This window comes from Engystomops pustulosus, chromosome 8 (assembly GCF_040894005.1).
Source record: "Engystomops pustulosus chromosome 8, aEngPut4.maternal, whole genome shotgun sequence".
In the NCBI taxonomy this organism is placed as follows: Eukaryota; Metazoa; Chordata; class Amphibia; order Anura; family Leptodactylidae; genus Engystomops; species Engystomops pustulosus.
Window position 1 is genome coordinate 19,201,850 of NC_092418.1, and position 25,777 is coordinate 19,227,626.

At 41.2% G+C, this 25,777-nt stretch overlaps 1 protein-coding gene across 1 annotated transcript in view; it reads left to right on the top strand.

The window, feature by feature from the left end:
* NHERF2 (NHERF family PDZ scaffold protein 2) overlaps window positions 1-25,777 on the top strand; it is a 50,124-nt gene that overhangs the window by 17,086 nt on the left and 7,261 nt on the right. Inside the window, exon 3 of the mRNA XM_072120008.1 lies at window positions 25,472-25,651. Within this exon, the coding sequence (XP_071976109.1) occupies window positions 25,472-25,651 (180 nt within the window). The remainder of the gene's footprint in view (window positions 1-25,471; window positions 25,652-25,777) is intronic.

Sequence of the window (25,777 nt, forward strand, 5' to 3'; positions counted from 1 at the left end):
TCCATCCCCCACTGAATATTTGCATGATCCCTACTATGCTTTGCTCCTTGTGTTACAGCTGTGTGTCACAGGCCATGGCCAAGGAGCGTGTGGAAGGGCAGATAGATCTGGGAGCTGATCTACTTGGAAGAATCCCGCTTCCTGTCTCCTGGCTGTGAATGGAGATAGGGAGAAACTTAAGTTGCTGTTGTGGTTGCTTAGGATGCCTTTTATATATAGCTGATGTGGTCGATATAGACAAAACATAGATCTATGTTCTCCATAAGCCTCCATAACTTTCTAACCTAACTCCGTGTGGGAAGAGCAGCCTGGTGTCCCACTGTTGTACAAGTTTCTCTCATTGTTACTAATTTTACTACTCCTGTGTACTTTTCTGTGTTTCTGATATAGAGACCTTTTTGTGAAGCTTCATTGTTTTGTTATATCCCCGTGGGACAATGTACTGCATGCTGTGTACAGTAAATTTGTTTGTAGTGTAAATGGGGATTAGTAAATGCACTGGCGGCTATGGATGGCAAGTGCCTGCCGACTGGATGTGTCCTCTATTACAACAGTCTGGAGTGGCACATATAACAGTCTGGTTGTATAGCCCCGAGTGCCCTCTATAAGAGCAGACTGGCTCTGTAGTCTTGACTGTATGACTGTGTAGTCTGGATCACCCCTATAACAGAAATCTGGCTTTGTTGTCTAGACTGCCCCCTATGATAGCAGTCTGGCTGTGTAGTCTGGACTGCTCCATATAGAAACTGTCTGGCTATGTTAACTGGACCACATCCATAGCAGAAATCTGGCTTTGTAGTCTAGACCGCCCCTATGACTGCAGTCTGGCTGTGTAGTCTATACCGCCCCTATGACAGCAGTCTGGCTGTGTAATCTAGACCGCCCCTATGACAGTAGTCTGGCTGTGTAGTCTAGACTGCCCCTATGACAGCAGTCTGGCTGTGTAGTCTAGACCGCCCCTATGACAGCAGTCTGGCTGTGTAGTCTAGACCGCCCCTATGACAGCAGTCTGGCTGTGTAGTCTAGACCGCCCCTATGACAGCAGTCTGGCTGTGTAGTCTAGACCGCCCCTATGACAGCAGTCTGGCTGTGTAGTCTAGACCGCCCCTATGACAGCAGTCTGGCTGTGTAGTCTAGACCACCCCTATGACAGTAGTCTGGCTGTGTAGTCTAGACTGCCCCTATGACAGCAGTCTGGCTGTGTAGTCTAGACCGCCCCTATGACAGCAGTCTGGCTGTGTCGTCTAGACCGCCACCTATGACAGCAGTCTGGCTGTGTAGTCTAGACTGGCTGTGTAGTCTAGATTGGCTGTGTAGTCTGGCTGTGTAGTCTAGACTGGCTGTGTAGTCTAAATTGGCTGTGAAGTCTGGCTGTGTAGTCTGGCTGTGTAGTCTAGACCGCCCCTATGACAGCAGTCTGGCTGTGTAGTCTAGACCACCCCTATGACAGCAGTCTGGCTGTGTAGTCTAGACCGCCCCTATGACAGCAGTCTGGCTGTGTAGTCTAGACCGCCCCTATGACAGCAGTCTGGCTGTGTAGTCTAGACCGCCCCTATGACAGCAGTCTGGCTGTGTAGTCTAGACCGCCACCTATGGCAGCAGTCTGGCTGTGTAGTCTAGACCGCCCCTATGACAGCAGTCTGGCTGTGTAGTCTAGACCGCCACCTATGGCAGCAGTCTGGCTGTGTAGTCTAGACCGCCACCTATGGCAGCAGTCTGGCTGTGTAGTCTGGCTGTGTAGTCTAGACTGGCTGTGTAGTCTAAATTGGCTGTGAAGTCTGGCTGTGAAGTCTGGCTGTGTAGTCTGGCTGTGTAGTCTAGACCGCCCCTATGACAGCAGTCTGGCTGTGTAGTCTAGACCACCCCTATGACAGCAGTCTGGCTGTGTAGTCTAGACCGCCCCTATGACAGCAGTCTGGCTGTGTAGTCTAGACCGCCCCTATGACAGCAGTTCGGCTGTGTAGTCTAGACCACCCCTATGACAGCAGTCTGTCTTTGTAGTCTGGACCTTCCCCTGTAATAACAAGTCTGGCTTTGAAGTCTTTAACATCCCCTATCACACTGAATGAATTCAATAAGTACGGTAAGTCCTCCACTGTTCTGTAACACGTTGAGGTTGATGACTGTTCTGATGTGGTACATTACAGAAGCCCTAAGTCCAGTCACGTTCTATATCAGAAGGGGGAGCCATGGTTCCCATGTAACACTGATGTTTATTATGGCGTTGGGGGAGTTGGTTGGTTGAGCCTTGGCTCTTGGATTATTGTAAGGGATGGAGCGGTATCAGACCAACGTATTGCATTTCATTGTGCTGCAGCAGAATGTACAATCCAGCTTTAGCCTCTAAGACTATGCTCTATTATGTGTCAGGCCACCGCACAGAGACGCCTTTGTTAGTGCATTTTTCTAGAGCCGGATTGTGGAGGGTGGGTGCAGGCTTAATCTAGACCTTTCACCTTATGCAATCACTTATGTGGCAGGATTTGTACGTGAGCCTTCCACAGCTGACTTACAACTGTTTGTCCTTCAAGGCACGGCTGTGAAAGGAAACACATTACATAAGGTGACATTGCAAAAATATGCTGACATAAGAATAAAAAGGGCCTAAACAGGGCTTGGAACTGTTCATCCTGATCTTCCTGGTCCATGATGGGGCACAAACAGGTCGTGAAAGTGTTCATCCTGATCCTTCTGGTTCACAATGGGGCCCAAATAGTGCCTGAAACGGATCACCCTGATGTTACTGGTCCGCAATAGGGCCCACAAAGGGCTTGAAAATGTTCATCCTGAGTGTAAATGGTGCCTAAACAGGGTCTAAGACTGTTCATGCTGATCTTCCTGGTCTATAATGGGGCCTGAACAGGGGCAAAAACTGATCACCGTGATCCTCCTGAGCCTCAGTAGAACCTGAATCAGTTCATCTTTATCATCCTGGTCTATCATAGGGCTCAAAAAGGATCTAAAACTATTCAACCTCATATTCTTGTACTTAAAATTGTTCATCCTCATCTTCCTCGGCCTGAACTTGTTCATCCAGTCTTCCTGGTCCATGATCATGATGGGACCTTGTTTGGGACATAAACAGGAACTGACACTTCGTCTTCCTTGACTACAATGGGGTTTAAGCAGGACTTGTTCATCCTGATCTTCCATAATGGTTTCCAAACAGGATCTTAAATTTTTTCTGATCCGTGTGGTGCGCAATCCATACAGTGTTGCCTAAGATTCACCTGAAACTGCCCTTCCTGGTCAATAACAGGACCTAAGGGCCCATTTAATGAGCTGAAACAGAGACCCCCCACAAGCAGCAATTCTAGCTCTGGAGGACCCTCTGTAGTGTTCAGATATTCATGTAAATGGATCCCCTGCGTCACTTCACTTTATAGTCACAGCGGCCATTTTGTTTTACCTCACTCTTTCTCTTGTGGAAACTTTCATTTTCTCCCTCCTTAATGTGTTTCTTCTCAGAGACAATGGATGGGGCCAACTTGTTTTCTGTTGGTGGAGCTGCAGGATATGTCTCCCGCTGAGGAAGAACCCACACCCCAGGACTAAAATTTCCTCTCCTGCGTCTATATTTAGATATATTTCAAAACACTCAACAATAGGGATTTAATTTATTGTCCGAATAGGGTTTTATCTTGGGGTTATCTTATATATTAAGCAGATTTGGTATCTGTATATCAAAGGGGTTTTCCAGTTTGGACAATCCATAGTTGTCATGTGGTTTTGCGAAAGTAACCTGACTAAAAGTTGTACTTTTAGAGCTTCTTGCACCATTCATGCATAATATTTAGTTCATTTTCCCACAACCCGCTGGGAAGATAAGGCATAACACCATGCTTTACACTGCAGCTCTGCTTGGATTCTTTGTGTATGTGTTGTGCCATTTGACACGATAGAGTAAAGGGCAAATTTCCCAGTATAGGTAAAATATAGGTCCAAAGGCTTCCCTATTCTGACTGGACTTGTTACGTTTTTCACTGATGATGCAATTGGTTTGCTATTTGATTGTATAGGAATTGAATTTAGGAAAATTGTTCATATATATGATGTTTTTGTGCTGCGTGCGCAGAGAGATGATTGATTGACTGCCTGATGAAAGGTCCAGGGATCCCGTGTTGTACTTACATAACGTTCTGGTGTACACTGATGGGAAAGATAAGAGTCGTTATCTGCAGTATAAACAGCTCTGCTACATTTATAGGGTTGGATAAGGCGCAGAGTTTCTGCACTTACGAAATACTTACGTGTCAGCGGGGGCTTCGCCAGAACTGGGCATCTGTTTTGTACTTTTTTTCCCATCCCTTTCCAAAAAATGCAGGAATTTGTAAGAAGATATTTCATGAAAATGTATTAAAGGGATATCACCATGTTACACAGAGATGATATAACACAAGATTATGCCATCTTTATAGTAAAGATGTGGACATATGGGTTGGTGGACATATGTACCCTTTTACTGCTGTCCACTCCCGCTTGGGCCCATTTTTGAGATCGGATCAGTGGGTATCACCTAAGTGATTTGATATTATTTGATGAGATTGAAAAGCCTATGTAAGGTTAAGATGTTGTTTAAAGGCATTGCTTCTTTCTTCCATGGACAGGGCCACAACTGTCCCTGGGTTGTGTCTGTTGTTGCAGCTCATTTTCATTAGACTGAATGGGTCTGTGTTACAGTACTACGCATGGTCTGTGTCATGGCGTATTTGAGTGGCCATTGGTATAATAAGCTTCTGGGCCTCAGTGCAAAAACTGTACCTGTTTAGTAGTGGTTTATAACCTGGGCCCAGGGACAACCACACCCTCTACATTACCTCAATTTACACCTAAAAAGTCAGCCATGTTTTTCCTTGACAACATTTCCTGGACAGTCCCTTCAATTCTTCTTGTCTTGTCAACCGACTGGTTTCTAGGGACACATTACCTGACAACCCATTGAAAACACTGGTTGTTAGGTAATCTATCCGTAGCAAGCATGTAAGCCACCATTCTTCATCCAGTAGCTAAACTACTGTCAAACATTGCTTATTTTCAAGGAAAGTTCATGCACAACTTCTGGAGCACTACAGTCTCATGTGAACCTACCCTACACGGCATATAAGCTTAAACATCCTGTGAGACGTCAGTCTGCTGACTATTTTATTTAAGAGAGCTTTAATACCTGAAATGTGGGTTTCTCATGCTTTCCTGGTTCCTGCTACCCTTGTAAAAGTAGGTATACACCATAAAGTGGTGACACCCAGGTCAGGCTGAGGTAAGTTATTACCAGAGTACAGTAGACAAATTCTTCCTACACCATTAACATTTTCAATACCTTTGAAGCATTGAGAAATTAAGTGGACTTACACAATGGGGCACATTTACTAAAGGCCGTGCGCTTAGTAAACATGTCCGATATGTTTCTGTCGGACATGTTCTTTTAGGTACAAACTGCTCGCACAGGTTTTTAAGAAGTGTCCACCAAAAAAAAAGTGGTGCACTCTGTCAGGGCAGTGCAGACGGCGCCGGATTTATGCAGAACGTGCGCCAGAAATCCTAAATCTAGCACCTTTTGCACTACGCACAGGCAGACTGCTCATAGTACAGACTGCACTGCTCTTAGTAAATGTGCCCCAATATTATCAGTATTCATAATAACCGTCATGGCCACAAATACCAGGACCAGGTCCTTCAAGACATGTATGTAACACAGGTCCTAGTTTGATCTCTACTAGTCTGAGCTTCCGACCAACATATGAAAATACCTAAAATAGTCAAATATTTTGTTTCCTGCATCCCTTATATGGCACCTTCTGGCCTGGTTTGTGGTACATTTGGGGAATAGATCGAGCCATTGTTATAAACTGATGATATAACACTATGTTATACCATCACTTTTTGATCTGTCTGACCACTAAGGGCCTCCATCAATTCTGAAGAGACGTAGAACAAGACCGTTTTGTGGCCAATATGTCTTCTAAATTGTCTACATATAAGAGAATTCAAGGCCTTCATCTTTCGTAACGACTGAATAGATTCTTATTAGTTAAAAATATAGGCACCTTTTATAGTAATTGAGGGGCAGGGGAAGCAGATTACCTGTAAATCCAGTTGTTTTATCAATGTGTAACCAAGATCATCTAACATCAGTTTGGTTTATGAGGGAACAATAAACTTTTTATGGGCCAATATCCCTAGTGCTTATAACATATGGAGCCACGGGATGTTATGTGACTTTCTATAACATTGATGGTGTCAAGATATCTGACCTACGTCAGTCCAGTCTTAGTGATTTTTTCTATATTGTTTCCTCATTGCTGTATCCTTGTTGACTACATCAGAGATGACCATTCTTTGGAAGCCACTTGAGGGCAACAAACACTTTATGTGATTAGTTTTTCCTTATGTTTCGATCTTTGACAATTTAATTAGAAACAAGTACAACTCCATGGAGGATAAGAGAAAAATGTAATCTTTGAGGACCTTTTGGTATGTTTTTAGGAAAAGGTGCACCTTATTGAGGCTCCATCCTTAGCATTTTCACCAGTAAGTATCCTTCTCTTTATTTGGGGTCACATAGAGAGTCTTCAAATACCACAAAAATTTATGATACAGGAAAGCCCTGTTAAGTTCAGTCACGGAAAGCTAATTGATGGGGCACCGCACAACCCCTTAATTCTAGAAATGTGCAGAGATTTCATTCATGGCCCCTCACTGATAACATTGTCTGATATTTCCCAAAGAGGTACATGATGGTGTACATACAGCGAAGTATCACCCTTTCCATCATTTTCTCGTCTAGCATCGTCCATAGATTTAAGCCATCCTTACATGATAGAGGATCCAATTCCACATCTTCTGTCCTACAGGTGGAAACAATTCCAAGCATCTCTGTTATTAAACTTCAAGTGGTTCCACATGTCCACAAATAAGTCAGTTCAGCGGGTAGATACATCACCCACATACACACATCACATTTTCCACCGCTTACTCAATCACACATGGGTTTACATATCTGAGGACTACAAATGTTTGTGTTTTATGAAAAATGAAATATTTATTCCTCAAGATGGATGATTATTGTGTTCACAGCTGTTTTATGCTTGTTCTATCGGTTGATTGAAGAGACGTTTCGTGATTTGTCTGCCCAAAGCCACAATTGTTTTAGTAGCAAAATTATTATGTTCTGAACTGAATTCTCCTACATCTAATTGTATAAGTGACAGCTTGACTTGAATAGTGACTACCATTTTCTTAGCCTGATATAAGTTTAGAGCAGTTGTTACCTCCTTTCCTCCCCACTCTTCAGTGATAAGATCATTGGAAGCCGTGCATCATCTTGTGGTGTGAGGGAAGTCACATTCAGTAATAAAAAGGTAGATACTCGGATACTCTTCTACGAGCCAGGACAAAGCTCTGGACAACGCACATAGGCGCACATGTATTATAAGTCTGGCTTTGTCCGTCAGGTTTTTTTTCTTGGCTTACTTGCTGGTCAGATGTATCTTACCAAATTTTCCTTTTTGATACAAATGGCATTTGGTCTCAGCTCATTTCATTGCCTGGTCAGGGAAAGACATAGATTTGCGCCAAGGTTTGTGACTTTTTAAAAAAAGTCACAACTTTCACATCTGGATTCAGGTTATAAACTCGGGGAACACTGCAGAAAACTAGACAATGGCAAACTTTGAAGGGAGACTGCCCTATGTGCAAAAGAAAGTCTCAAATGAGCATGAAAAGTCTCAAAAATGAAAGAAAAGGGCAAGCCTAAAGGTTGATCCATGTGCCTCCTCCTTGCCCTTTTGAAGGCCATCATTGCCTTTTATTTCAGTTACGTCACATAATGTGAAGACACTGAGGTTCATTACCACCAGTTCACGTCCAGGGTAAATGTAAATTGCGTGCAGAGGATGCAGAGGGTCAGGAATCTGGGCAGGGAGGGAGACCTGAAACATTTAGCTCATTTTTTCCCCCCACATCTTCCAGCATTGTGTAAACACTGATAACTGTGTGGAAACATCACCGCGTTACGAACCATCTGTCAGGAGGATTAGAGTGTTTTCCCTGCTGGAACACAAGACATGCTGGCTGCTCTCTACAAGTATTATCAATCTGTTTGCCTGTTGTGATCTCCATTTTTCCCTTTTCTATCTATAGTATTATGTCCTTGACAGATGATGGGGCATCCATCTTAAAACCGTTTCAGTTTGGTGGTCCTTGGCAAAATTTCTCTCAATAGTTCAGAAAAAAAAAAGTTCTAATCGAAACCAAAAATTTTGCTCTGGACGGAAGTTCTTTCTTACTCCCAATTCCCCAAATAATAATTACAGCAGGTCCCTGCATGGGAAAAACGAAGCTGCCGAGGTAAGAATTTCACATCTGCAGTGACTGAAAATGAAGATGGCCACTTCTCCTTATGGCTGATATCATAAATGGCTCCTTCTGCAAGGTCAACCCTCAGACCAAGTTATTAGGACAACAATCACACAGACCAACAAAGTCCCTGAGGTTGAAACCTAGGGTTACATTTTTGGATTAGGGTAGAGTAAGACTGAATTCACACAGTGTTTATTTGGCATACTCACCTGGAAAGCTTCAGGGGAATACGTCAGAGAGTGCATGTTGTTTAGACCTCTATTCAGCTGGTGTATGTGGAAAAGAATTCCATATTTGTAGCTGTCTTCTGTAATATTCCATGAAGAGGCACCTTATTAAAAAACGTATACTGCCCTTCAGAAAGTTATGGGTGGTGTGTGCATGTGTCTGGAGGAACCCATAGTAAGTATACATTCAGAAACCCTCCCAATTTTAGTTATATTCTAATTTTATCCCATCTCCGTTCTGGCTCATATTATGCAGTTTCTGTTTAAAACGGATGAATAACAGATGCATTTTTTTCCCATTGATATTAATTGACTTGCAGTGATGTCAGTTAGTCTCTGTTTTTGCATCTTCCATTTTTGGCTTCTGTTATTTGAGCAGATATATGAACCACGTAAGAGAAAAAAAAGAGAAAACATGCCACATAACAAAGTAGAAAGCATAATTTTATTAGAATTAGTTAAAAATGCACATTCAAAATAAGAAATTAGTTACCTTAGTATTGCCACTATACAGGCACTCTGCCCACCAACAGCCCCTACACGTGTCTCGGTCAACAGACCTTTGTTGACGGGACCTTGACAAAGGTCTGTTGACCGAAACACGTGTCAGGGCTGGTGCAATACTGTAACTAATATCTACATCTATTTTGCACATACACTTTATCGTTTGACCATTGTTCTGGGTGTTAAACATATTACATGCACCTCAGTTATATATCTGTAAATATATGTTACTCAGCATCCCAGCACCATTCATCATGTACTCCCCATAGTTGTAATTTCCTATGAATTTATTATGAATTTGTATTTTTTTAACTACTTTTAATAAAATTATGCTTTTTACTTTGCGTTGTGGCATTTTTAACTCTAACCTGTTATGTATATCTCTAGTTGAGAGGGAACTCTATATTAATCGTACAGAGCCATTTGGCACTATGAGGTGCAGTATGTAATGCAATAAGTGTATTACATTTTGGTTCTATTTTTGGAGAGCGACGGCCGTGCAGAGGGACGCGGAGCCGGAGCATCACAGGAGAAAGACCTTTCGGGGTGGGGGACTAGCCCTAACTTTGTAAATCTCCGATGCAATATGAATGCACCCTCATTCGGGTATAAAGTAGGAGTAATATATGTGTGGTATCACCCCAAAAGTGAAGCCCTCCATAGTGTTTGTCTCACCAACAGTTATCTTTCTTCCACAAACATGTGCACGATCAGTTTCTCCGAAAGTCCATGTGTTATTTCTGTAGAGAGTCGTGAGACCCCTCACTTACAAAATCTGGTGTCGTAGGACAACCGGGGGCCTGTTACACATTAGTGTACATATGATACACAATATGAATAATTTTAATCTGATCTGTGGTGGCTTAACTCAAAATCTCAGAAACCACATGTCACACCTTGGTTGTCCCACAGAATAATATCCAGCTCTTGTCCAAATTGAAATGAAAACAAGAAATTCCTAGGAAAGGCTTTGACATTTCTTTAATCCTCAATGAAGCTCTATTCCTCTCACAGGAGGTGGAGGGTTTTTTCGGCATGGGTGCTACCGTATCCTCTAGGTCCGTGGATCCTCTGATATGTGGTATGGTGAGGTGAGTCTGTGCTGTGTAACCTTTTTTCTTCATACACTGGGTCAGAGTATTTGTTATCTGAGCAATTTCCTTGTACGTTCTGAAAAACCTCATGAACATGACCCTGATCCGAAACTACTTGACCGGCTTTAATGGAAAATAATTTAGCTATTCTGAGCGCTTCTCCAGCTGGGCTATGTCACAACTATTTATAACTTTACAAAAACGTAATTTTCGTTGTGAACTGGCTCATAGTGCGATGCAGCTTATCATCAATTTTATTTTCCTTGTTCCATGTACAGTATTTTTTCTATTTTATCTGATCGGTTGGATCCTTCCACATCCTGAGTGATGGGATGATCAGGCCATTTGCGAAATGTGTGCTGCTGCTAGCAGAGATTATTGGAAGATCCTATTAATATCCTATTCCGCCTCTAAGAGAAAGGTCTCTGGGTAGTTGTAAAATTTGTTCACAAAATTTCTGAAGAGGTTCTGAAACGCATCAGTCTTAGCTTTACTGGATTTTATTAGGGCCTGCCTTAAAGGTACTATATTACTCCAAAAAACAATGCTATACGCTGACATCTGATAGGTTGCTGTGATGCTGTTGATTTGGCCGTTTAGCATTTTGGAGGACCTCTGATATCAGCTGCTTCTCGTGCATTCCTCCCGCTAGTGCTGAGTCCTGATAAGAAAGGGCAGGGTCGCTCTGGCTGGATGGTCTGTAAGATCATGTGTGAGAAAAACAAGTGACAAATAAAAACCTTGAAAGGGAAGTGCTGCGCTGTGTGAATTGGACAGGATCCATCAGAACTGCTGTGGACAGTGCCTTTACTGTGGAGTCACATGTTTATCCTCATAAAACCAATAGAGAAAGCTGGGGTGATAACCAATATGGTGGCCATCACAGCTTCTGTGAAACAAAGCTAGGTGACAATGTTTTTGACAGAAATATTTCAGTTACTCGATGTATTTTGTAAGACTATAAATTGGAGCCCAGATATTTACTTCATGATTAGATAATTCCCGAATTTTTTTAATAAATGGAAAATCTTCTTTATAGAGTGACCGTATCGGCCACAGCTGTGGACATCGAAATGTTGCGGCCCCTCGTGCGGCTATTTTCAGACTTGTGTCACATTATTCAGGGATGCCATGTGTTGTTATGTAGCTCAGATTTCCATATTTTTTATCATCTAAAATCAGTGAATGGAAATTGTCCAGCGGGATATTCTGGCAATACTGTAACACCCATTTTCCTGTCACACACAGATGACTATTGTCACAATAGTTTCCGTTTTTAGCATGGGTAGGGTCATGGAGAATTTCGCTCTACAATAATGCATTGAATATTTGGGACATTGTGACTATCTGGGTTACAATCACTATAACATCCCAGAATATAAATCCATCTGTTGAGTGAAATAAACAGTGTCCATGTTCTATGTTTTGATAGGCGACCATTTTATAAGCAGTGTCTTAGTGAGGATTCAGTCATGTTACCATGACAATAATTCAGAACATACTACAGTATATGGCCTGGTTATATGGGCCGATGTACTAGACAGGAGATCAAGGCCATGAGGGAGATTTATCATAAATCTCTTAGAACAGATCTGTTCTATTTGCCCATGGCAACCAATAAGAGCTCAGCTTTCGTTTTCCCACAGTTGTTTATAAAATTAAAGCTGAGCTCTGATTGGTTTGCATGGGCAACTAGAAGTTTTACTTCAGAAACTTAATGATAAATCTTCCCCTATGTATAACTTATTAAATGACACAATAATGATCTCTGCTGACCAATGGGAGCAACCATTACTGTATTGCTTTAATATTTTTTCTTTTTTTATGTGTAAATCCTGACAGGTAATGGATCGAGTAATCACATTTCCTTTGTCAAATTTGCCCTGAATGTGATCTACTCCGATTCTGGGTCATAAAATGGCGGTGTTAATCATAATTTGCATGATAATTTCCAGTTTTACGGTGAAAGTGGTGGGTCTTATAATGTTTCATAAATTTGGATTGTAATTTTTGGTAATCTCATATATTTTCTGGTCATAATGGTCAAGAGGTTTCAGCTGCTTGGGTATTTTTCCTCAAAGATATAATACGCCCAAGATAATCAACTTCTGTGGCAAAACTCATTTTAATATGTGTTGCCTTGGCATACTATACAAGATATAAATAAAGTTTTAGAAATTCTCTAGTAAGCATCTCCATTTTTGTCTGGGTGTTCCTAGCACAGCGTCATATAAATAAATATGAGTCAAAAGAGTCGCCCAATCTCTTAAGAGGTTGTCTAAACAAGAACTTTGTCCATGTTCCCTATAGTATAAGTGCGAGCCTGGAAATATACTACAGGGCTGGTGACTTCTGTGTAATTACAAGACAAAGTAATTGCATGGTACGTAGTAGCAAGACTAGTCCTCCTCCGCAAAATGTCTTGGATCCATCAGCTATCAGCTGGGTTTTTGGAAAATATTGTGACAATCACATATTTTGCTATTTCCCTAATGACAGATTTCACGTCTCCTCCAAGTGACGAGGCGAGTGGCGTCAGCCTGATAACCTGGAAGAGCGGAGAATTTCACCATTCATGCAAATAAACACAGATCACTATCTTTACATGCTGTAATTTCTCCGGAGGCAAAGGGGTGGGATGTCTCCATAAAATATCCTGATTCTTAGATTACTAGACAGCTTCACCCCTGCAGACGTCATAAAATTAGCCGTATATTATTGAAGCAGATGTGGAGGGACAGGTCCATGTTTAGCCTAATAGAAGGACATTCAAAGGATAGAGGATTCCCAACACTTCTACAGAATCTTCTATGGAAGTTTCTACAACTAAAAATCTGACTGAATGGACTAGTTTGGGATTTTTTGCAATATCAGAGACCTCTGCTTCAGTTACTGGAGGCTATAAAATTGATATAAAACCTCAAGTCTTTGTAGAACCAGACATTTTCACATTATTACCTATTGTACAGAAGATTGCCAACTCCTGCCTGCAGTGTCAGAGTGTCGGGGAGCGCACTCGGCTCTGCTGCATCTTTTCGCATCGGCAGCAATTGCTATTTTTGGTTCGATTTCTCTGTTTTGTAGACCCTGAAAAATGTCTATATTGTTTCCTTCTATATCCTCCCCATCCTGTGTGCCGAACAATCTAAGGAAGAGCGTGATCTGGGTGTGTGCGCTGGGATCAGGAGGCCGCCATGTAGTGCAGAGGAAAAGGAGGACACAAAATATGCCCCTATAGTGCTTATGTTAAAGAAATTACACCCCACCTCCCAATTAGTTGACACACACAATTGATCTGATGGTATAAAATTGCAGCAATTCTGCAGCTGTTTCTGGAAAAGATGGGTGAGTGTGGTTATTACTGATCATGGAAGTTGTCACCCAGCTTTCCCAGGAAAAGCTCATTTTGCAGGGGGCACCATAATAATAATAATAATAATAATTCTTTATTTATATAGCGCACACAGATTACGCAGCGCTGCACAAAGCATGTCAAAAAATTGGTCCCTGTCCCCATCGGGCTCACAATCTAAACAACCTAACAGTATGTTTTTGAAGTGTGGGGGGAAACCGGAGTACCCGGAGGAAACCCACGCAAACACGGAGAGAACATACAAACTCATTGCAGATGTTGACCCGGATTCGAACCCAGGACCCCAGCGCTGCAAGGCAGAAGCGCTACTCACCGTGCCGCCCCAGAACTTGTGCACCTCTATGATACTGAAACGTAGATTACTATTGTCCGAGGATAAAAGAACACACATCAGAGTACCTCTCAAGGCTGCGCCGGAACAAGCGAGATATCATTTTCTGCTTTTCCCTAATCTGCATTTTGTAACATTATCTCTGGATTAGTGTCTGGGCTTCCAGCAGCGGATATAGTCATATATTTGTGTAACAGCGGGGGAAGAAAAAAATTGTCGGGTAATAATGGGAAAGGAGTCAAGTGTAACTTTAATTTCATCGACTCAGAATTCAGAGGAAATTACTCTGGAGCTTTTGTAGTAGAGCGAAATAAAAAGCGTGAAACGACATCCCTTTAAGCCCTGGTTTATAGGAGTGATCTATAATTAGTGGCGACTTTGGGAATTCATGGTGGACTTTCCCCATGCTTTACACTGCAGATCAGCTTGAGAGGTGAATTTAACTAATGTAAAGCAATGTATTTAGAGATTTTTGGGCTGGACCCTGCGTTGATTTACAGTGACATCGACCCAAATGTCTCAAGTTTAAGGGTGCGTTCACATGCGGTTCGGACTGCTTAAAAACGGTCCAAAAACAGGTTCAAAACGCCACGTGTGCCACCGGCCTTAGACTTCCGCGATTATGAGAACAGACTACCCATGGGGGCTACCAATGTGTACCAGGGTCTATAGGCCCAACAGAGTTTGTCAGTTCACTAGAAATTCAATGGAGTGGTAGTAGAAAGAGCAGGGGCTGCCAAATTGAGACGTGGAACATAAGACAATTATCACCGATTCTGGGAAATCCCTTATCCAAACCTGTTATTCTACACAATGGTGCAATAAACAAGCCACCCCTTTAAGGACACCTGCTCTTAATCCCGAGGAGCTTTCAATTGCTCATCAGATACGAGAACTAATTACGAAACTCTGTAAACAATAGGACAAATTAAGGAAACATTTCTCTTGTAAACTTCTTGCCAAGTCGAGAAAACAGGTTTTTCTTCTAACCCTACAAGTGCCGGAGACAGGAAGATGTAGTGAGAGCTGACATAAAAGTGGCCACTCTCGGTTTTAAAGAGTGACAGAGAAGTGACATTCCTTCTGAGTGATTCTGAGCCCTGTGTATACGACAAAGACAAGCAATACATAAAGTGGATCTCCACCTTCAGACACCATGAGGTCCAAGTAATTTCTATATAATATATATTTCTACTGGTTGGAAATCTTTTCTAAAACTGAGCTCCACATCCTCTATGGTGTTGTAGAAGAACAAGATAAAATTGCATCTGCCGCCAACCACCACTAGAGGGAGATGAGTAGCAGACTGTATACTGTGCTATGATAAAGTTCTATGTATAAACAGTATACTGTATGCTATACATCTGTATCAGTGGACCAAAACCAAGTATTTTGAAAATAATTACAACTACCATCAACCAAAACCACTTTTAGGGGGAAATTTCCTTTAAAGAGGAATCACCCACTTTTATAAAAATATTTGTGGTCCAGACTGTGCTTCTGGTCTACCCATCGTCACCATAGATTTTGCATTTCCTGATGTTCAGCCCCCCTGACAACCACAGACTATGGATGGCATTGACAAATATGTGACGGAGGAGATTCATGTGGGACGTGCTTTTATGGCCACATTGAGTGGTCCTTGTCGGGTCCTTTGTCTTCTTTGAGTGGATGGCAGTGTTTCCAGCTCTTCAGCGTCCTGCACGGCCTCTCCAGGGCATCTGATGCCTTTATACACAGAGTCTGTCCTGTTTTCACAGCTGATTCTGGCCTCTTAGCGAATGATTTACAAGTAACACAAACTCCATTGTATATTTTGGCTTTGTCACAAGGTACACGCAGGTACATATTCCCAGCACAAGGGACACTTCTAGATGTTTACCTGATGAAATCCCTTTCCTGGCCTCTGAGCCCATGACTAAAAGAGAGGCAGTAGAAAATGGAATACAATAGAGGAAAATGATACTACTGTAATACTGCTCTTATGTGCAAGAATATAACTACTATAATAGTGCCCCCCATGTACAGGAATATAACTACTATAATACTGCCCCCTATGTACAAGAATATAACTACTATAATACTGCCCCTATGTACAAGAATATAACTACTATAATACTGCTCCCTATGTACAAGAATATAACTACCATAATACTGCCCCCTATGTACAGGAATATAACTACTATAATACTGCTCCCTATGTACAGGAATATAACTACTATAATACTGCCCCCTATGTACAAGAATATAACTACTATAATACTGCCCCCTATGTACAAGAATATAACTACTATAATACTGCCCCTATGTACAAGAATATAACTACTATAATACTGCACCCTATGTACAGGAATATAACTACTATAATACTGCCCCCTATGTACAGGAATATAACTACTATAATACTGCCCCCTATGTACAAGAATATAACTACTATAATACTGCCCCCTATGTACAAGAATGTAACTACTATAATACTGCCCCTATGTACAAGAATATAACTACTATAATACTGCCCCCTATGTACAAGAATATAACTACTATAATACTGCCCCCTATGTACAAGAATGTAACTACTATAATACTGCCCCTATGTACAAGAATATAACTACTATAATACTGCCCCCTATGTACAAGAATATAACTACTATAATACTGCCCCCTATGTACAGGAATATAACTACTATAATACTGCCCCCTATGTACAAGAATATAACTACTATAATACTGCCCCTATGTACAAGAATATAACTACTATAATACTGCCCCTATGTACAAGAATATAACTACTATAATACTGCCTCCTATGTACAGGAATATAACTACTATAATACTGCCCCCTATGTACAGGAATATAACTACTATAATACTGCCCCCTATGTACAAGAATATAACTACTATAATACTGCCCCCTATGTACAAGAATATAACTACTATAATACTGGTCCCTATGTACAGGAATATAACTACTATAATACTGCCTCCTATGTACAAGAATATAACTACTATAATACTGCCCCCTATGTACAGGAATATAACTACTATAATACTGCCCTCTATGTACAAGAATATAACTACTATAATACTGCCCCCTATGTACAGGAATATAACTACTATAATACTGGCCCCTATGTACAAGAATATAACTACTATAATACTGCCCCCTATGTACAAGAAAATAACTACTATAATACTGTCCCTATGTACAAGAATATAACTACAATAATACTGCCCCTATGTACAGGAATATAACTACTATAATACTGCCCCTATGTACAGGAATATAACTGCTATAATACTGCCCCCTATGTACAAGAATATAACTACTATAATACTGCCCCCTATGTACAAGAATACAACTACTATAATACTGCCCCCTATATACAAGAATATAACTACTATAATACTGCCCCTATGTACAAGAATATAACTACTATAATACTGCCCCCTATGTACAGGAATATAACTACTATAATACTGCCCCCTATGTACAAGAATATAACTACTATAATACTGCCTCCTATGTACAAGAATATAACTACTATAATACTGCCCCCTATGTACAAGAATATAACTACTATAATACTGCCCCCTATGTACAAGAATATAACTACTATAATACTGCCCCTATGTACAAGAATATAACTACTATAATACTGCCCCTATGTACAAGAATATAACTACTATAATACTGCCTCCTATGTACAGGAATATAACTACTATAATACTGCCCCCTATGTACAAGAATATAACTACTATAATACTGCCCCCTATGTACAAGAATATAACTACTATAATACTGCCCCCTATGTACAAGAATATAACTACTATAATACTGCCCCTATGTACAAGAATATAACTACTATAATACTGCCCCCTATGTACAAGAATATAACTACTATAATACTGCCCCTATGTACAGGAATATAACTACTATAATACTGCTCCCTGTGTACAAGAATATAACTACTATAATACTTCCCCTCTATGTACAAGAATATAACTACTATAATACTGCTCCCTGTGTACAAGAATATAACTACTATAATACTGCCCCCTATGTACAAGAATATAACTACTATAATACTGCTCCCTGTGTACAAGAATATAACTACTATAATACTGCCCCCTATGTACAAGAATATAACTACTATAATACTGCTCCCTGTGTACAAGAATATAACTACTATAATACTGCCCCCTATGTACAAGAATATAACTACTATAATACTGCCCCCTATGTACAGGAATATAACTACTATAATACTGCCCCCTATGTACAGGAATATAACTACTATAATACTGCTCCCTGTGTACAAGAATATAACTACTATAATACTGCCCCCTATGTACAAGAATATAACTACTATATTACTGCCCCCTATGTACAAGAATATAGCTACTATAATACTGCCCCCTATGTACAGGAATATAACTACTATAATACTGCCCCCTATGTACAGGAATATAACTACTATAATACTGCCCCCTATGTACAAGAATATAACTACTATAATACTGCCCCCTATGTACAAGAATATAACTACTATAATACTGCCCCTATGTACAAGAATATAACTACTATAATACTGCCCCCTATGTACAGGAATATAACTACTATAATACTGCCCCCTATGTACAAGAATATAACTACTATAATACTGCCTCCTATGTACAAGAATATAACTACTATAATACTGCCCCCTATGTACAAGAATATAACTACTATAATACTGCCCCATATGTACAAGAATATAACTACTTTAATACTGCCCCTATGTACAAGAATATAACTACTATAATACTGCCCCTATGTACAAGAATATAACTACTATAATACTGCCTCCTATGTACAGGAATATAACTACTATAATACTGCCCCCTATGTACAAGAATATAACTACTATAATACTGCCCCCTATGTACAAGAATATAACTACTATAATACTGCCCCCTATGTACAAGAATATAACTACTATAATACTGCCCCTATGTACAAGAATATAACTACTATAATACTGCCCCTATGTACAGGAATATAACTACTATAATACTGCTCCCTGTGTACAAGAATATAACTACTATAATACTGCCCCTATGTACAAGAATATAACTACTATAATACTGCCCCTATGTACAGGAATATAACTACTATAATACTGCCCCCTATATACAAGAATATAACTACTATAATACTGCCCCTATGTACAAGAATATAACTACTATAATACTGCCCCCTATGTACAGGAATATAACTACTATAATACTGCCCCCTATGTACAAGAATATAACTACTATAATACTGCCTCCTATGTACAAGAATATAACTACTATAATACTGCCCCCTATGTACAAGAATATAACTACTATAATACTGCCCCCTATGTACAAGAATATAACTACTTTAATACTGCCCCTATGTACAAGAATATAACTACTATAATACTGCCCCTATGTACAAGAATATAACTACTATAATACTGCCTCCTATGTACAGGAATATAACTACTATAATACTGCCCCCTATGTACAAGAATATAACTACTATAATACTGCCCCCTATGTACAAGAATATAACTACTATAATACTGCCCCCTATGTACAAGAATATAACTACTATAATACTGCCCCTATGTACAAGAATATAACTACTATAATACTGCCCCTATGTACAGGAATATAACTACTATAATACTGCTCCCTGTGTACAAGAATATAACTACTATAATACTTCCCCTCTATGTACAAGAATATAACTACTATAATACTGCTCCCTGTGTACAAGAATATAACTACTATAATACTGCCCCCTATGTACAAGAATATAACTACTATAATACTGCTTCCTGTGTACAAGAATATAACTACTATAATACTGCCCCCTATGTACAAGAATATAACTACTATAATACTGCTCCCTGTGTACAAGAATATAACTACTATAATACTGCCCCCTATGTACAAGAATATAACTACTATAATACTGCCCCCTATGTACAGGAATATAACTACTATAATACTGCCCCCTATGTACAGGAATATAACTACTATATTACTGCCCCCTATGTACAAGAATATAACTAATATAATACTGCTCCCTGTGTACAAGAATATAACTACTATAATACTGCCCCCTATGTACAAGAATATAACTACTATATTACTGCCCCCTATGTACAAGAATATAGCTACTATAATACTGCCCCCTATGTACAGGAATATAACTACTATAATACTGCCCCCTATGTACAGGAATATAACTACTATAATACTGCTCCCTGTGTACAAGAATATAACTACTATAATACTGCCCCCTATGTACAAGAATATAACTACTATAATACTGCCTCCTATGTACAGGAATATAACTACTATAATACTGCCCCCTATGTACAAGAATATAACTACTATAATACTGCCCCCTATGTACAAGAATATAACTACTATAATACTGCCCCCTAGGTACAAGAATATAACCACTATAATACTGCCCCCTATGTACAGGTATATAACTACTATAATACTGCCCCCTATGTACAGGAATATAACTACTATAATACTGTCCCCTATGTACAAGAATATAACTACTATAATACTGCCCCCTATGTACAAGAATATAACTACTATAATACTGCCCCCTATGTACAAGCTTATCAGATGGTGGTCTGGGCTGTTGGTGACAGTAAATTGCTGTAATACTAATCTGTGACAATCAAGGCAGCGCCTGTCATCTGCGGGGTTAACTAGAAGCCATGATTACCATCCACTTGTATAAATTACAAGGCTGGGAGGATGAATAGAAATAATTGTGTGAGGCAGTGAGCAGGGACAGGGGCTCCTAGTGCGTAATCTTAGGGGCCACGCAAGGTCACATGATCAATTACTCTCTCCTAATCTTTTTTGTTGGCAGCAGATGGGGTAATGATTAACCCCAGAAATGCTGGGAACAGAATCCTTATAACCAGTTTGTCCTCCATGAAAATGGCTCTTCCTTAAATACGTCTAGTGTAATAGAACAGAAAGCAGCACAGAGTATTTCAGCAGGGTAGAGATCTCAGGGCCTGAGAGATGGCTCGTTCCTGTGAGCTCCATCCATTGTACACGTTCTCACACCCCCACTACAGGGCGCAGGGCACGGGCGGAGTGTGTGCCAGAGGCCTGCTTAGATATTCTGTGGGAGTGCGGCAATGGGAATGCCCCCCCCCCCCCACATTCCATTAAAAAAATCCATTAAAAACGCTCCATATTCTTGTAAAACATATACAGTAAAGTCCAAACAAGTTCCTGTAAAACCCCTTGAAAGTTCAATGTTTATAAATCTGCTGCGCTTTTAGATTTTTGTGACGTGTTCCTTAATTGTACGTTTAAAAATGCAGACAGTGTTGGGAGAGATGTCCCTGGAGAGATGTGTTACCATAACTTAATGGATGTCGTTAGTAGCAGCAGGACTGTGATATATGGAGTCGTCATACTGCTGTGCTCTCTGCAGCCAGTGTTAGGTATGGTCCCTAGAAAGATGTGTAATTATGTTAGTAGCAGCAGGACTGTGAAATATGGATTTATATATTCCAGGAATTTAGCTTAAGACGAGCCCTCACACAGCTGTACGCCTAGCTCTTTGCAGCTAGTATTGGGAGTCATGTGAAATCATATCTTTATGTATGTTGTTAGTAGCAGGATTGTACTGGGGACGTGCCCTCACACTGCTCTGTGCTCTATGCAGCCAGTGTTATGTATTGTCCATGGAGATCTGTGTAATCAGACCTTTGTGTATGTTATTAGTAGCAGCAGGACTGTAAAATAAGGCCTGTAGTTTGTCTGGGGGTCTGTCCTTACCCTGTTGTCCTGTGTGCTCTCTGTATTGAGTGGGAACATATTCCCAGAGAGCTTGAAGAAGTTGCAATTTTCATGTGTAACAAGCTCCTCCTCCACCACAAAGCCCCTCCCACTAAGAAGCTTTTTGATGTTTATGTTACATTTATATATACAATAATGCCTATTATTCCAACCCAGGGGGCGGAGCATGACACACGGTCATTTCTTTAGTGTTCTTTACAATGAAGTATTACATGGAGTTCTCCTTTAAGACATTCATGTTGTATTGTGCACGTGCCTCAGTAGTCTGATGTTATCTCTTACATGATAAGGCCATTAGTCAGTGACTGATTATCGGGGACTTTATAATCTGCTCCTTATCATTCCTCAGATATGACTGGATACTACTTGTACAGATTATCTAGATACTTCTGTGTTTCTATAGGAAACAAAGTTGTAGTATCTGATGAACTTTGTACATTTATGTTACTCTCTGACTTGTTCCTGGGATATCCCTTATTAAAGGGGCGCTCCAGATTCTAGCGGCTGTCAGGTCTTCAGTTAGCCGGTGGATATTGTAGCCACACAGAAGGAGTTCTAGCCCTGGAATAGATCATTGGGGGCGTTCAGGACCATCCAGAGCGATTACAGGACCTGCAGTGGGGCCATGTATTCACAGGATAGTATATAAATGTCTGAATATTATGTTGACAGCGATGTAATTAGGCAAATCTCTTCTCAGCGGCTCTGATGCGTTTGACAACATGACGTGTGAACGGAGCCAAAAACTTTAGATAAATAGATATTTTTGGAGGTGTAAAGTATAGATCTGCTATGTTATATGCAAATTTCTGGCCCAAAACTATTGTATGCTGTATTTGATGTAAATTTGTCAGATTTAGGGCAGTTATAGAAAGATGCAGTCTCCATTCCCGGATGGCGTTGATCCTTAAGTGGTAACAGAAGCCCCCTCCCCCCCCTTGGTAAGTACTGCATTCCTCCTAGGGGTCTTTATGGTAGACTTTCACTTTCACAGCTATTCACCGCAGACCAATTTAAGGCTGTGCACACCTGGGAGAGACAGTGACCGGTCACATGATGCTGACTGATGGCCGTAAAGGGTTAACATGGTGTGACTAGTCTGACGTCAGCCGCTCTCCACATACAATTTACTTGCTGCGGACAAACACAAGATGTCATCTTTACAAGCGTGTGAACCTTTCTGGCTGCATGTATGTGCATATGTTATTTTGGAGGCCCCAGAGGCAATAGGGAAGAGGGGAGGGGGCTAAAGGAAAGAATCTGGGAACAATGGCGTGCCATCGACCAGTTATCCTTATTTTTTAGAAACAGCACCACTCTTGGCCATGGTTGTGTCTGGTATTGCAGCTCACTTATATTCAAGTTAATGCCAGACTTAGTGGACTAGAGTGGCGCTGTTCCTGCGTGGCATATAAAGAGCGGTACCAGGCCTAGAATCGGGTGCTGGCACCTATAGATTATCTCTGTGAGTGATAGATCCCTAGGTTCAGGGCACAAAAGAAAGTGACTCTAAATCGCTGGAAATAGTTAAAGTGTAATGAAGGTGACGGCTTCCTGCGCTACACCTCCCACTGGTGTTGACTATGCAAATACAGGCATCATTTACATGCAAATCATGGTTGGATTGGCACACAGAACCTTGGGCCGGCGCCAGCGCGTGGACCGCAGAGGAATAGATAGGAGAAAAAGCGCTAGACCCATCGAATCCGCCAATAGTCACATATCCTGTGGGATTCTCTAAAAAGGTGGGAGCTGATGTAAAAGGGGAGAAGGGTGCGGCAGAAATGTGGATTACTGAGAGATGCTATGTCTGACGGGGGCATCGTGTACACGTGGCTCCTCCACCTGGATCTATAACTCCTCTAAGCGGATGATTAGGATTTAAGTAGCCATAAAGTAAATGTCGTGTAATGGGATTGTCGTGAGCTCAGGACAATTATCTGCTTCATACTGTATCACTTCCATGACACGGCTAATCCACAGCTGCAGGAGTCGTCACAGTGTACAAGTCATTGTCCATCTTGGGACACGGATAATATTCGTGGGCTCTGTGATGTGGATCCCCCTCCTCATGATTGGGGAGCTGACAGGATAGCTTTAGTTTTAGTTGCAGTCTTTTTTCATGTAGGAGTCTTATACACAGGATTGCATCTGATACATGGGGCGGCATTCATATACATGGTATGGAGATCTTATACATGGGGTCAGGGCCGGCGCCAGCACTGGACATACCCGGGTAAGTGCCAGGGCCCTTTGCTCCTGGGGAGCCAATATAAGGCATTACATAAGGAATCCAGGGAGCAAGGGGGTCTCTATCTAATAAATCCATAGGGGGGCTGTAACCATGAGAGGCTGTTTGGGTTGATTAACTAGGGAATATTTTACGGAACAGGAGAGCGTTTTAATTTCTGAATTTTTAATGCTGCCACGTGAGTTCACTGCAAAGGGGCCCACTGAAACCTGGAGCCTACCCTGCATGGGGTTGTGATCTTATACATGGGGCAGCATTCATATACTTCGGATGGCGATCTTATACATGGAGTTGTGATCTTATACATGGGGCGGCATTCATGTACATGGGGCAGTGATCTTATTCGTAGGGTGGCGGTCTTAAACGTGAGTTGGCGGTCATAGCATTGGATGGCGATCTTATACATGGGGTTCAGTCTTATACATGGGACAGTGATCTTATACATGGGACAGTGATCTTATACATAGGGCGGCATTCATATACATAGGATGGCGATCTTATACATGGGGTTCAGTCTTATACATGGGGTAGTGATCTTATTTGTGGGGTGGCATTTGTATACATAGGATGACAATCTCATACATGGGGTGTCAGTCTTATACATGAGGCGGAAGTCTTATACATAGGGGGAAGTCTTATACATGGGGTAGCGTTCTTATTTGTGTGGCGTTCGTTTATATAGGATGACGATCTTATATATGGCATGGCAGTCGTATACTTGGGGCAGTGGTCTTACACATTGGGTGGCAGTCTTATACATAAGTGGTGGTCTTATACATGGGGCAGTGATCTCATACATGGGGTAGCGCTCATATTCATGTGGTGGCGTTCATATACATAGGATGGCGATCTTATACATTGGGTGGGAGTCTTATACTTGGGGCGGCAGATTTATACATACAGGTGGGGGTCTTATGCTAGGGCGGTTTTGGTCTTATAAATGGGGCGTCATGTGGTGTTTCCAGGCAAAAGGTCCTTAGTAGCCAGGCTGTCACAATGCACAAGGCCTGATGGCACAGAGCTGCGGGTACAGATGCTGGCGCTGTCATCCCCGCTCCTGGTGACAGACATGATATATTGTGCAGTTTATGGATCTTAGTACATTTCTCAGTCATTTTTCATCTTCAAAGCTCGGTCTGTCACTTGTGTTTGCGTTGCGACTTGTCCTACCAGATAATCTCCTCGGGGCGCGTGAAAATAACGTGACCTGGATTAGTCATGGAGGTCTTTATACCAAGGCTTGGCTTTCTGAATGGCTGTAAATCTAAAATAGAAACTTCACATGAAAAGAAGGCAAACACACCTGAGAGCGTATAATACAGGTTTTTATTGAGCTTGTTACTGATATCATTCTTTAACAGGCCCAAGCATTGCATGGTGATATATACCTACGATAACCCTGAGCAGGAAGAGTTGTCATGGGGACACAACAGTAATCTTTCATCATTTGGTAACTTTCTGTTTCTATATTCACAGGACATGAATGGACAAGTAAATGACAGATGCCCCAGACTGTGTCACTTAAACAAGGGACCTAATGGCTACGGGTTCAACCTCCACAGCGAGAAGTCTCGGCCCGGACAGTACATACGCTCTGTAGATCCAGGTTCTCCAGCAGCCAAGGCCGGACTGAGACCACAGGACCGGCTCGTAGAGGTAAGGAGGATGTAGAGGAATAATATGAGTCATTATACAAAGTGTTACTGCCCCTTTAAGGCCAGCTGCCATAACTAGACGGCTGCCTATATCTGCTACATGCAGCGCTGTCACTTCGGATGACCA